Below are 15,424 nucleotides of genomic sequence, written 5' to 3' on the forward strand. Positions count from 1 at the left end.
CATCATCAGCCCTTTTCTAGGTCAGCGCCACTTCAAAGGATCATCCAGAAACACAGGGAGATTCACCAGTCTAGGCGGGGGGGGGGGGGGGGGGGTGTACCCCATATGGGGGGAGGAATGGGGGGGTGAGAAGAAGCAGGCGGGCTTGTGGGGGCTCCACAGAAGCATCCTGTGCTGGCTGGGATCATTAGCATCCATACGGAATGTGCTGGATTAACGAGTGCTGGGAGTCGGGGGATGTAAGCAAAGCCGGAAGCTGGCGAGCCTGGATGTTCTGCTTTGTTAGGGCCTTATCTTGCTTAAACACACGAATACACACACACACACACACACACACACACACACACACACATTAACTGCAACCCTGCATGGGGCTAAACAGTGGTTTAAATCCAGTGCACATTCAGCTCCTCGCTGTCTGACAAGTGTTGGGGCTTGAAATGAAAAGGTAACAGACTAAAATCCACTTCAAACTCTCTTTGCCTTGAAGTGAATTTGTAGACAAACAATAGGTGATTCCCTGTCCTATTATGTGTGTGTGTGTGTGTGTGTGTGTGTGTGTGTGTGTGTGGCTAGAAAAATGACAGGAGGTGGTTTAGAACAGAAAGGTGTTTCTCTGCAGTTTCCTATCTGTCTCAACAGACGCCTGGTAGTCTGCCTGTGTGTGTGTGTGTGTGTGTGTGTGTGTGTGTGTGTGTGAGAGAGTGTGTGTAGGGCTGTTGTTCAGGGTATAAACTACTTTCATTGTAGTTTATATACTCACCAAGCCTTACCAGAGCCTAAACATAAGCTGACCTCCAATCACCATAGTAGCATTAAACCATAAGCTTAACCTCTAAGTCACAAGTCCAGAGTCCAAATGAAAAAACTACAAATGGAAGGCCTTTCACACTTGCCTTTCTTAGCCCTGGGCTTATCTGAACCCAGAGGAAGCCCAGGGCTAACAACCTCGTTTCACACTAACCCAAGACTTACAAAAAAGGCCCAAGCTAAGGATTCAAAATTAAAAAGGCGCGTCGGCCGTCTTTATATACAGTCTATGGTGGAGACCTTTACACAGCCCACCTCATCTCAGGGAGGCTCGGAGAAAGGAAATGGGTTCGGACATATCTGATGAGTTCTGGGACTGATCCATTCATGCTAGACTTCAGCTAGTACTGTTTAAGATAAAGCATCTCATTCATTTCTCAATTAAATGACTCCTACTGTGAATTTGGTAAGATCCCTTTATTGATGCGACTCGGCTGTAACTAACTAGTGTATGTTGAATTATGTGCCCCTCTTGAGTGCTGCTTAATGTACAGTTTATTTGAACTAATTTTTAAAATGGTGCTCATTGTTCATCTACACACTGTTGTGCGGACAATTGCATTATCGCCACAGCAGCTGTGGACACTGGAGACACAGCACATCTGGGCATGCATGGACAATTATTCGCTGCTCAGACAAACTTGTGTTTGTCGTGTGTGTCGGGGTGGGGGCTCGTGTGGAGTTGTCTCAAAACTCCAAAAAAGAGAAGAAGTTCGGCATTGGAGGAATAGTTTGAAATTGTGGTAAATACGCTGGCTTTCTGTCCGAGGGTGAAATGAGAATTATGGAGCTGGAGTCTGGAAGTGGTTAGCCTAGCTTAGCATAAAGTCTGGAAGCAGAAGGAAAAAAGCTAGCCTGGCTCTGTCTAAAGTTGAATGGTAAAATGGTAAATGATCTCACTTATATAGAGCTTCTCAACCTTCACGGTTCCCAAAGCGCTTTACAGCTAAGTCTCATTCACCCATTCACACACCGATGGCAACCGAGCTGCCATGCAAGGTGCATGCAACTTAGGGTTCAGTGTCTTGCTCAAGGACACTTCGACATGTCGCACAGGAGGTTATCAGCTTTACCTCCCGTGCGACAGTGCTAACCACTGCGCCACCATGCCGCCCAACAAGTTGGGTGTTGTTTGTTTCATCAGTGCACAAACAGAGATGTAACAGCAACAACAACTTGTGGTTTTATGGGGAACTTCGTGCTCGGACTAATTCCTGTCGAACAACAAAAAGAGATACAACTTGCTAATTAGCGAGCCTAAGAGTTGTGTGGATTTTTCACCTTTGCATAGAGACAGGCTAGATGGTTCCTCCTGCTTCCAATTGTTGTGCTAATTATATCAATATTTTCATCAAAGGGAATAAGTACATTTTCCATAGAACTGGAACTCTTTAGCACCTTCCGTGGGAGACTCGTTCCTCCCAAATGTACAACGGAGCGCCACAGGAAATCATTCCTGCCTGTGGCCATCAAACTGTTCAACTCCTCCCTCCCTGTCACTGGCACAGACTGAAAATCTGGACCTGCCTCTACATATACTACCTCACTATTACTTATTCTTAAATGTCAGTGCAATACATATATAGTCATACACAATAGTGCAACACATACATATATATATATACATACATATACATTGCTGTTGTATATATTTTTTACTTTTATTTTTCACATAAATTTTGTAAATGTGTATATATTTTTTTTGTATTACTTATTTTTATATTTTGTACATACTTTTATTTCTAATTTATGCCACTTTCTACCCTTGAATGGGAGCACCGGTACTGTACTGATTCTGATTCCTTTACGCCTGCCCCACAACAGGGTTTAATAAGTCCTGGGCTAAAGATGGGGCTATCCTGTGGTTGAAGTGTGGCCTGACGGTAAGACCAAAGCTAAACCGCGGTCTTCAGGCCTAAGCTGAAAAGTACTAATTAAGAGTGAGATACTAATTTGTTATCCAAAGTAAAATAAAATATCGCAATCTATTCAATTAATTATTATTTTCATTGTGGCTTTGAACCTCTCAGGACATTTCTCACAGTGGACATGTTGACTTGTCATTAGGTTGGCTGTGTACCTCCTGGGGAAGCTCCAGTTTGGAGCGGTCTGTGCCCTCTTTGGACTGCAGGCCCATCAGGTAGGGAACAGGAGCGTCCAGGAAGTGGAGGAGAGAGGCCGGCAGGATGGGAACATAGACGTGCTGCCACTGGAAGGGAAACAGCAGGGTGGTGATGCCCTCGGCCACGGTCATCAACCGCTGGAAGTCTGGGGGGAGGAGAAGGAAGCATGATGATGTGAGGGAACAGATCTCCAAGCTGTGGCTTCACCTCGTAGGATGGAGGAACACACATCTGGCAAAACATGTAGGTATGAAGTACTGTGCACAGCTCGAGGAGCTCTTTAAGTAAAGGTCATGATGTTTAACTTGAACCTAACACCTCTGATATCAGTCTGATGTAATCAAAGTTAAAGGGGTGAAACAGTTCAAATTTAAAAGGTCGTGACCGCTACATCTTTTGCCTGATTTTGACACATTTCAATGGTAGTTTCTGAGGTTTCAGTGCACAGTAATGAGCCTGACAATCAAAGGTGATGACATATATTGTTTATGTAATTCCATGTTTTGGTGCCTGTTTATTGACTTCTGGGGGGGGGGGGGGGGGGGGGGGTATGGAACACATACGGTATATGTGAGAGAATGCGCAAGAGAGAATTTAATCAAGTGATTCAAATTGAATCTGAGAGTGAGTTAGGGTTAAAGACAAGAGGAATTACATTCTGATGGATTCTTTTCACGTGTGTGTGTGTGTGTGTGTGTGTGTGTGTGTGTGTGTGTGTGTGTGTGTGTGCGTGAGTGAGAGAGTACTGCCTCTAGCATTGAGTTCAGCAGCAGTTTCATCAGATCTATCTATGGTGGCCGGAGCGAAGAGCCCGCACTACCTCGAGGAATGAATAAAAAAAAGGAAGAAGAAAACATGTTAGGGTCATACCAATTATCCTTCTTCTTCTTCTACTTCTTCTTCTTCTATGACCCCCTGACCTCTTTCTCGGTTCCACTCATTCCGTCTAATTCAATTAATCCACACGGATTTACATTCAACAGGAGGAACTGGAAAAGAAGCAGCTGCTCTGCTGTTCACGCCTTCTTCTGGCGAACTCTGTATCTTCTTTTAAAACCCTCACTTTTTTAAAAGTGTTGATTTTAGTAACATTTTAGTTCATTTTACTGTCTTTGTGTTTTATAATGTGCTCATTTTATGGCTTTTACGTTGTGTTTAACATGTTTTGTTTTTATTGTAAAGCACTTTGTAACTGTGTTTTGGGTGCTATATATATAAAGTTTCTTATGATTATTATTATCATTATTATTATTATTCTTGAAGAGTGTGTACATGTCTTTTAAACACACACACACGAAATTCACTTTGCATGACCAGCAGCTCTAATGATCCAGAACAGATAAAAGTGGGCTAATAAGACAAGTTCATAATGCAGGGTACACACACACAGTCCAATAAATTAGTGTCAACACACTTTCTTTTTCCTTCCTGTGTTTGAAGAAGTGACAGCGAGTGTGTGTGTGTGTATTCATGATTACCAGTGCTGAAGAGAAAGCAACAGGGATGATGACAGCCAAACAGGCATGCTGTGACGGGAAAATTCAATGTGTGTGTCTGTGTGTGTGAAAAGCAAACACGTCTCTTTGTTCTTTGCCATAACTGAATTCTAAGATACTTTCTCACAGGTTTCACATTTACGCAACTTTCACCTTTTGTGCGCCGTGTTTTGTAGCAACTTGTCTCACTCCACCATGTTGGGTTGGTGCCGTAATCTCCATCTTCATCCATCTGTACACACTCACTGTGCGACCCCCTTTTACGTAATCATATTTGTTTTTCGAGATTCAACCACTAACAAATCTACGCATGTTTATTTTCTTTGTGTGGGTCTCATAGCAGAAAAGAAAATGGATTTCAGGGCTGGCTCAGGCCAGCCCCTAGTTAGGCTGCTATAGGCCTAGACTGCTGGGGGGGGGGGGACTTCCCATGATGTACTGAGCTGTCCTCCTCTCCCTCTCCATCTTTACACATTCATGTCCCACCAATGCATGTTACTAACTTTATATCTTCCCCTAGAGTTTCTTTGTGCTTTCTCGTCTCGCAGGTTCCTGTGGATCGTGGTCCTGGCTGCTGCTGCCATGGGCCCGCTTGACTCTCATCACTACAGTTATTATTAGTCATATTTCTGTTTTATTAATGTTGTTATTGCTATTATTAGTCATATTTCAGTTATCATCACATCTGTAACTACTATTATTAGTCATATTTCCTCTGTAATGACATTATAAAGAGTACGGTCTAGACCTGCTCTATATGTAAAATGTCACGAAATGGCTTTTGTTGTGATTTGGTGCTATGTAAATAACGATGAATTGAAAGACTGCCAACAATTTTCTCATATCCCTCTTCAATAATCTATTTCAGTATTTTATTAAGTCTTCGCAACCTTGTGTAACTCGTAAATGTTTCATACGCTAATCTGACCATAAACATCCAACAGTGGTAGCGCGTCATAGACGATGTGCTCCTGGTGGAGACACGTTTCCTCAGGCTCTATCATCAGTCTCATCAAGTCATGGGATGCCAGTAAAGTGCGCACAACATGCTAATGCGCGACACGGGTAAAGGAGGCGAACGCATGCTGGACCGGGTATTCCTTAGCTTCTTGTCACTTGTGTGTAGAGATTACATTATCTCACCTAATGATTAAAAACACTAAAATAGTGGTTGCAAAAGCTACAAATGCATGTTTAACGTCAGGGTTCGTTGCCGTTGACCTTCCTCCTCCCGGCAATTCTACCCCCAAGCAGCGTTGATAACAGCCAGAGAAGCGCTTTCTCTGAATCAATGCTACGAGTGCACGACAGTTTCCTCTCATATGAGATGAGTTAACCTTTACAGTGCTGCGTCGACGTGCTAGTCAGCAGCCACACAACCGCACACTTTCACTCCCACTGTAGCAGGGGAGAGTCCGAATAATGGATGAAGGGAAACCAGCAACGACTTCACGACTCCGCCGAGGGGCAACCACTGTGAATGTAAAATAACACATGGGCAGAGGAACGGATTGACTTGTCCCTCACCTACACCCTACCGTGACTGTTGTAGGTGTTTTCGAGGTGTTATCTAAGTCCGTCTTTTCCATCTAGAACTTCTCCGTCTCGCTATCTTCCCATCTCATTGTTTCATTGGAAGATAGAGATAGAAGATAGGCCACCTCTCCCTGTCTGTGTGACTGTATGTTTAAGTCTGCATTTGCTGTCTTGCAAGTCTGAACAGATCTACCTGTGGGGTGTACCGCGCGGGAGTCTGACTGAAACAACTCTCCACCCTTCATGCTCACATCACACCGGGATAAGTTTGGCCCCAGCGCCTCAGGCGGCATCATTAACACGCCACTGTTATAACCTGACACGTCTCAAAAAAGCGCCTCTCCTTCGCACCTCATGAATTTCACCCTCTTCCCTTTCCTCACACTGAAACAGATCAAAGCTCACACTGCCAGGCCTCATGCGCAATAAGCAGAAGATGGTGAGAAAGGAATCCAACGTGCGAGGGATTTTATTCTCCCCTCTGAACTACGTTGAACATCACTTTGGTTACAGATAAGAAACACTTACAGGTGTGCTTCTTTCAAAAAGGGCTGATTCATCTTTGACAGCCTTTGCTGTGGCGCCAAAGAAACTCCCTTTGAAATATGACAAGCACAAGCACGTAATGATTTGGAAAGCAACAAATCTGATACGGCAAAGCGCAGCACCGCAGAAAGCCCCGGCAGAGACAGGACTTCAAGGACGGTGAAAAACAGGACGGGACATGTTGAGTCATTGTGAAACTGTAACGGTGCATCAGGGACTGATAAACACAGGCAGCTCAGTCTCACAAGGGAGGAAGCAAGCCGTCTGTGGTGAACAGCTGACATTCAAATGCAGAGACGGTAGACTTTAGCTCAGCTGCACCATGATGATGATGATGATGATGTGATATAATAATAATTTTAATTTTAATTCTCATTGTCTTATACACCATTGTGTAGTTTTTGGCATCTAAGAAGCCTTCAAACTGTGCCCCATGATCAGAGGAGACGCTCGCCTGTCACTTTCTACCCCTACCTGTCACAGCCAATAAATGCGTGAGAGAAGGACAGGTAGGGGCTGTCATGGTGTAATTGCTTGTTGATTGATCAGGAGGAGCGTGGGAACATACGGTGGGCCAAGCATCTCATTAACATCCAGGGGACGTCCTCCCTCTGTCTCCCTTGTGCAGGGTTCTTCCCCTCATTACAAAGAAATTAGAGCTCGTTTGGACGGACGTGTCACGCAGTCAGATTCCCGATTAAAAATTTACACTTGAACAAAAACAGTGTGATGCCTGGTTTTATTCATTTCCCTCCAGCAAGCTATTGCCTTTGACAATGACAATGATGAATAAAAAAAACTGGAGAGATGATGGGATCAGAGAGGACCAGGCATGGAGGTGGAGGTCCTTGCTCTTTTTTCTTTTCCTGGTCCACTGAGACAGCTTCAGTTAACTTTTTTTTTTTTTTTTTAAACACGACTTTCTCTCAAATGTCCCTAAATGTGGCAGACAGGCCGTCCTAATTCATGACATGTCCTGACCTGTTTTATGTTTTATTTGACACTTTGGCGCTATGTGCTCATTGCTGTGGTCGTTCATTCCCGGCGTACAGGAGTCAGGATATGGCTAGCCTTGCTTAGCATAAAGACTGGAAGTGGGGGGGGGGGGGGGGGGGGGGACTTACCTGCTAACCTGGATTTGTCCAGAATTCAAATATACACCTACCAGCAATTCTAAAAGCTCAAGAGTAACAGGTTGTATCTGGTTTGTTTAATTCATGCGTTACATGCTGGAACTACTTTCTTGACTAACAACAGTTTATCCATCCGCCCAGTTCTTCTGTGCAGCACCTCCAGCTATAGTTGATAGAAGACGTCCGCAAATTGTCATTTTACATTTCAGATTGTGTAGGGTTCTGTTGTGTTTGGCCATATTCCAGCTCTGTACTTAACATACAGACACGAGTGGCATCAATCTTTTTGTCTCACTCACAAAGAAAACAAATTAAAATCACGTCTTTACCCAACCACACACACATATTTATTATATTTAGTGTATTCCCCAAAATGCTGAATTACTTCACTTTTGCTGGAAAAATGTAACATTAATGCTTGTGTGCCAGAAGATTATTACGTAGACGCTAACTTTTCACAGTTATTAGCAGCAATGCCTCAGTAGTACAGTATGTCCCACGAGTCAAAACACAATCTGTCCTGAAGCTGCCTTCTAATCTCACCCAGTGGCCTACTGACAGCCAGAATCTCGCCCTCTGAGCTGAGCCAGCCAATCAGATAATACAGTCAGCCAATCAGTTTACAGCATCTAATCCTCAACCCCTTTGGCGTCATTACGAGCAGTGGCTCCAGCGACACACCATCTCACAATGTGGTGCGAAGGCTGAGGACACCAGACGGCAGTGCTCTATTAGGGTGGACGAGTTGGTCGAATGGAGAACCCGAAAACACTCCTGAACTCTTGGCAGGAAAAGGGATGTATCTAAAGTCAAAGTAGTGGCAAGATAAAATAATTTGAGGGATTGAACCTGACCAACAAAACATTCTGTAGTTTACTAATCTGGCCAGTCTGTGATGGTAAATGGACTTCACTTACATGGCGCTCGTCAACCGTAAGCAGGTTCGCTGCTGTAGATCTAGCTAGGCTGCCCCAGATGGTCACCTGACTCTTGCCTTGGCCAGGTCATAGCAGTCCTTGATAGTCTCCCAGATCCTTTAGTTTGAAGGCTTCTCAGACACGAAAAGTCTTACAACACTATGATAATGTTACGAAGGAGACAATCTTTTTAATCATCAACCGTGCCATTGTCCACAGCCAGCATCATTTGGACACATATGACTGACATATGATTTCAAGGACCCAGTTCAGAATGTTTAACAGCTGCACCTTCTGATTCTGGCTGATACTTCTTTCATACAAGCAAGTTTACCCTTTTCGAGGAACAGCAGAGTGGATTCACTTGTTCACCTATCGTAACGAGTGTGCACCACGGGAACGGGTCCTCCTATGTGCATGCTGCAGAACACTGTAGATACAGGGATGTATTTTGGGGTTGTGGATTCGCTAACCTTTTTTTATTTACATGACTCATGCAGCAACAGCAGAAACAAACAAGCTGCAGAGAAGGTGTGACAGTGTGCTGCAGACTGGAGGAGGCACAAAGTGAAACTGAGAAAGAGTAGGACAGCGGAATGTAGGACGAAAGGCGATCTCAGTCCACAGAGTAGTTCAGTTCAAGTAGCTGCACTGTACGTGATGGTAATGTGCACCAACACAACCAAGCAACACACGCGCACACACACACACACACTCCTACAACAGTATCTCACTGCAGTAGTGAATAATGGATGAAGGGAAACCTAGAAGGAGGAAAATCTCATCACTGTGCATCTGAGTCTTATATGCGGCTGAAGCCTTGGGGCACCTCAGAGTTTGCCGATGATCACTTGGGACCATTTTCCTTTAGTCTCTGAAGCACAAAGTTTTAACGGGACACGGGTAAGAGCATAGAAGTACATAGGGAAGTACAGCCAGTGGAGACGTTTTGAACAAAACGTCTCCACTGAAAAGTCAAGACAGCCACAGACTCCTACTCCTAAACACAGCATCATAACGTCTACATGGCATCACCGCCTGGTGCCTCTCCTGGACTATTCATTCTCATAATCAATCATGTCTTCGGTTACTTGATAAATTGACAAATGAGGTTCAGTAAAGAAATTTGATTTTCTGCCCCCTGTGCAGAAAAAGTCGGATTGGCTATGATCCTGACTGTATTTACATGCTTCCTTACCTTGTGAGTACAGGAGGATCTGCATCTCCAGCAGGGTGCAGGTGAACACCTGGACCAGGTTCTCCACTCCCAGCAGACTGAAGGCCTCTGCGAGGGGGAAGTCAGCCAGGGGCAGCTCCCCCAGCCCAGGCCTCTGGCACACGATGGGCTCGTATACACCGTGGAACTTGAGCGAACGTCCCGGAGCCGGAAGCGGCACCTCGTACAGGACATTGTGAACGTAGCTCTCCAGTGGCAGTGGGGGGGCGGTGGCCGCAGTAACAGCCCTGTGCAGCTGCAACAAGAAGCGGCGGCAGGCGTGCATGAAGGGCATGGGCGTGATGAGACACAAGGCCTTGGACACGTAGAGGGTGTCCCGCGATGAGTCGTAGCCACCCACCCGGCGAGATGAAGACAAGGCGGATGAGGAGGTGGGGGAGTCGGCCTCGTCCAAACTGCTGGCCAGAGAGTCCATGCTCGAGGAGGATGAGGAGGAGGAGGAGGAGGTGGAGGAAGGGGGGTTGGTGGAGGCATGCTCTGCATTGTGCATCTGGTAGAGGGTCTCCATAGCAGAGCAGATCTGTGGGCTGGTCACCTCCTCGTAGAAGGTGTGGACGAAGCCGTAGGTACGAGAGCCATCCTCCTTTGTAATGATGAAGGAGTGGAACTGCGGATCACGCTGGTCTGCCTGCGTCCTGAACGACAGGCCTTTGGGCATGCACAGCTGCGGGGAGAGGGGAGGGGACAGGAGTCAATCACCACCTCAAAAGCAAACCATTGTCAATTCTAGTTCAAACCACGTCTTTACCAACTAAGAGTACTGAAAGGACTTGAAGACGTTTGACAGAAAGTGTTTTTTTCATGATGATCGCGATGTGGACTTTCCAGTGATAGACAATAAACCATTAACTCATTTAATTCACATATTCAATGCAATTTTGTCCAAAGATTTAACTCGATTAACAAACCCAGCCAAGTTTCATCGTTCATTCTAGACCTTGGAAACAGCCGTTAACACAACAACCTCATCTCAAGGTCTATTTAATAGCTGTTCTGGGGCTTTGAATCACATCATATCAGATAAGATTCTTCATCTGATGAAGATCCTTCAAGCAGGTCCTCAGTGGGTGTTGGAGTCCCTTTGGATCAAGTTGCATCGGAGTATTCGAGGTATTAACTTTTTAGTCAAAATTAATACAATTCATACTGCGGGGGAAGCACGACTGCCTGCACCAAATTTCACTGCAAACCATTCGGTAGTCACCAAAGGTGTCGCAGTGTGAACCGCAAGTGTCAGCCTCAGGAAAAGTCAGAGGATCACCAATGTCAGGGGGACTCATCCTCTGGAGAACACGAATGCCATGGCAATATCCATCCAACAGTTTCTGAGTAGCGGTGGACCAACAACCCCATGGTCAAAAACGACATCGCCGTCCCTCGAGCCACGGCGCTAGCGTAGCTAAAAATCTGAACTGGTGTTGGTGTGCAAATCAAACAAAAACCCAAGAACATGATAGATTTTTTTACATTTTCTAACCAATACAAGTTTAAATGATGCCATGACTGATGTTGGCGGTGTGTGCTTGCGTGTGTGATGCTTTCGTGGCCAAATTCACATCAACCGTTGACACAACCACCCAGTCGGCAGCAAAGCCTGCAATAAATCCGACTTATTAGCCTCATTGCGGTTATTTGGCTGCTGAATGCTCTGAACAGGACTGGAGACAAGAACTGCTCAGTGCCAACACACATAAACATGCATTTCAAGTGTGTTATTGCTTACTGCTCTGCAAACACACATACATATGTATGAGCTTTAGAGTCTGCATACCTGAACAAGCTCATACATTTACATGAGCAAGATTGATTTTTTTTTTTAACCTTTTTTATACTTCACTAACAAAACACTTGTGACATTTTACCCAGTTTTCCGACTTATGCACATTTTGTCTTTACAGGGAACAAATGAAACACACCCAGCTTGTGTTCCTTATTTAGCTTTGTTGTCTCGAAAACAATTATATTTCATGTGCTTCACCTCTCGGCTCTCGGTGAGGAGCATGCTCTGAAGCTCACACGCTGCAGCGATGAAAATATGGCGAGTGTCAAGTAAATATCGACTTGTTTAGAATCGCTCAGCTACACAAGTAAGAAGCAACGACGTGACGTTCCAGGCGTGACGTCGGAACAAATATACATTTGACCTCCGTGACGCAGCAGTCACAGTACAAAATGACCTCATTCGGCTTTTTTTCCCCTGTTTTTTTTCCCCCGTTTATGTTGTTGTTGTCATGATGTGACAAAGGAATGAGGACAACAGGAGAGGGAGGAGGAGGTGTATATGGTTTATTGTTTACAGTGCAGGGAATATGCTGAGGCCTTTATTAAGCAGTAAGCAGCCTCATCTGTCGGTAGAGGTCAACTGGAGGTGGGGAGTGGAAATGTACCCCCAACTGAACAGGGGGAAAGTAAAACTCCAGTGGTCCAGTCTGGGTGGAAAAATAGCTCATTAGGCAATATTGTATGATTTGTCTTAAAATACTGGAGGTTGAGAACAACGCACCAGGCTCCAATATCTCATCAGCAGGTAAAAAAAACGACACCTGTGTAATGTCGGTTTAGCTTTATGTTAGAGGATGAACCTCACCAAATGTCTGAATATCAAACGTGTGTCCAGATTTGGCCAAGTCATGACGAAGAAGGTGTCTGACACCTCCCATCCAAATTTTAGTGGAGCAAAAAAATATATATATTGGATGCCGTTTGCACCTGCTCAGAGTGCATTATCGGTTCATATCTAAATAATATTCTTATAGGACAAATTATAGGAATCAGTTTCTATAGTTCTTATGTGCTGTATAAAGATTCCAACAGCTGGTATTCAACCAATTCAACCATAGAATGAAAAACTGCAGAAGCATAGAAAATGTCTTGCCATTTGTCAGTAAGTATTGCTCGTTGGTTACAATGATGCAGTGCACCAGAAGGTCAAGTGCACCAGGTTCGGTGGTTAGTGGTGGCAGACATAAGTAGTTGTGGGCTTTACTGGCGTGCCTGTGCAGGAGGTGTGATTACCCCCCCCCATCCTCCTCATTGCTCGCCTCGCAGCAGGAGGAGGAAGAAGAGCCGGGATGAGGGCATTCCAGAGAGAGGCGGAGGAGAGGAGAATGGGAGGAGCAGGTGATGGAGGTATGAAGGAGGAGGAAGAGCGGGGGCGGAAATGAGGGGCAGTGGAGGTCACAAGACATGGAAAGAGAGAGAGAGAAAAGATGCTGTTTCTACAGAATGTCTCTCGGCCGTCATCCCTCGACAGCTCGCAATCAACTGGGTGTCGGGTTTCAGACGTGACGCTGCTGCATAATGGCCCGTTTCCATGCCGATGTAAGGCGAGAACCGCAGCTGAATTATTCAGCAGTGCTGACGCCAAGGCAGGTGGAAAAAACAGGCAGTGACCTTCCATCGCGAGAGAGAGGCACCCAGAGCCTAACACCTCACGTGCACACACAGACACACAGACACACAGACACACACACACACACAGAATCCTGTCAAGATCACCGAAACTGACAATTTAGGCCTCATCAAACACTCATCACACTTTTCAAAAACAAATTCATGGACTTTTCAATAACATCTCAAGGTCTGGCTTTGTGAAATAGATGGGGAATTTGCATATTAGGACATGTCAAGAAATGGTTGTTGTCAAGACGACCTGGGGTTTATTTTTCACCTCTGAACATCATACCTATATCTTAATATATACAGTGCATCCGGAAAGTATTCACAGCGCTTCACTTTTTCCACATTTTGTTATGTTGCAGCCTTATACCAAAATGGATTAAATTAATTTTTTTCCTCAAAATTCTACACACAACACCCCATAATGACAACGTGAAAAAAGTTTATTTGAGATTTTTGCAAATTTATTAAAAATAAAAAACCTGAGAAATCACATGTACATAAGTATTCACAGCCTTTGCTCAATACTTTGTTGATGCACCTTTGGCAGCAATTACAGCCTCAAGTCTTTTTGAATATGATGCCACAAGCTTGGCACACCTATCTTTGGGCAGTTTCACCCATTCCTCTTTGCAGCACCTCTCAAGCTCCATCAGGTTGGATGGGAAGCGTCGGTGCACAGCCATTTTCAGATCTCTCCAGAGATGTTCAATCGGATTCAAGTCTGGGCTCTGGCTGGGCCACTCAAGGACATTCACAGAGTTGTCCTGAAGCCACTCCTTTGATATCTTGGCTGTGTGCTTAGGGTCGTTGTCCTGCTGAAAGATAAACCGTCGCCCCAGTCTGAGGTCAAGAGCGCTCTGGAGCAGGTTTTCATCCAGGATGTCTCTGTACTTTGCTGCATTCATCTTTCCCTCTATCCTGACTAGTCTCCCAGTTCCTGCCGCTGAAAAACATCCCCACAGCATGATGCTGCCACCACCATGCTTCACTGTAGGGATGGTATTGGCCTGGTGATGAGCGGTGCCTGGTTTCCTCCAAACGTGACGCCTGGCATTCACACCAAAGAGTTCAATCTTTGTCTCATCAGACCAGAGAATTTTGTTTCTCATGGTCTGAGAGTCCTTCAGGTGCCTTTTGGCAAACTCGCGGCGGGCTGCTATGTGCCTTTTACTAAGGAGTGGCTTCCGTCTGGCCACTCTACCATACAGGCCTGATTGGCGGATTTCTGCAGAGATGGTTGTCCTTCTGGAAGGTTCTCCTCTCTCCACAGAGGAACTCTGGAGCTCTGACAGAGTGACCATCGGGTTCTTGGTCACCTCCCTGACTAAGGCCCTTCTCCCCCGATTACTCAGTTTAGATGGCCGGCCAGCTCTAGGAAGAGTCCTGGTGGTTCCGAACTTCTTCCACTTACGGATGATGGAGGCCACTGTGCTCATTGGGACCTTCAAAGCAGCAGAAATATTTCTGTAACCTTCCCCAGATTTGTGCCTCGAGACAATCCTGTCTCGGAGGTCTACAGACAATTCCTTTGACTTCGTGCTTGGTTTGTGCTCTGACATGCACTGTCAACTGTGGGACCTTATATAGACAGGTGTGTGCCTTTCCAAATCATGTCCAATCAACTGAATTTACCACAGGTGGATTCCAATTAAGCTGCAGAAACATCTCAAGGATGATCAGTGGAAACAGGATGCACCTGTGCTCAATTTTGAGCTTCATGGCAAAGGCTGTGAATACTTATGTACATGTGATTTCTTAGTTTTTTATTTTTAATAAATTTGCAAAAATTTCAAAAAAACTGTTTCACATTGTCATTATGGGGTGTTGTGTGTAGAATTTTGAGGAAAAAATTTTATTTAATCCATTTTGGAATAAGGGTGTAACATAACAAAATGTGGAAAAAGTGAAGCGCCGTGAATACTTTCCGGATGCACTGTAAAGTGTGCCATTCAAGGCCACACCGGACGTTGTTGGAAAGCATCTGAGCTGCTTCATTTTCAGCGTTAAATCAGTTTCTACTGTTATTTCTGCGCTTCATGTACAACAGCTTTGTCAAATGTACCAAAATATCAGCCGGATTACTTTGATTCTGAAGAAAAAGTCTGGACGTGAAGCTCTTTTTTAATATGATTTTAAAGCAGACTCATGGATGTACATCCTCAGGGAGCATCTGATTCCTGCAGTGTGTGAACAATGTCTGCGAGCTCTGATTCAGAGCTATGAC

At 45.0% G+C, this 15,424-nt stretch overlaps 1 protein-coding gene across 2 annotated transcripts in view; it reads right to left on the minus strand.

Moving 5' to 3' along the window:
* dennd5b (DENN/MADD domain containing 5B) overlaps nt 1–15,424 on the minus strand; it is a 76,988-nt gene that overhangs the window by 24,997 nt on the left and 36,567 nt on the right. For both annotated transcript variants that reach the window (XM_070928858.1, XM_070928857.1), the window contains 2 exons: nt 9,760–10,462; nt 2,891–3,078 (listed from right to left, as the gene is read on the minus strand). In XM_070928858.1, the coding sequence (XP_070784959.1) occupies nt 2,891–3,078; nt 9,760–10,462 (891 nt within the window). The remainder of the gene's footprint in view (nt 1–2,890; nt 3,079–9,759; nt 10,463–15,424) is intronic.

The sequence above is a fragment of the Enoplosus armatus genome, chromosome 22 (genome assembly GCF_043641665.1).
Source record: "Enoplosus armatus isolate fEnoArm2 chromosome 22, fEnoArm2.hap1, whole genome shotgun sequence".
NCBI classification, from domain to species: domain Eukaryota; kingdom Metazoa; phylum Chordata; class Actinopteri; order Centrarchiformes; family Enoplosidae; genus Enoplosus; species Enoplosus armatus.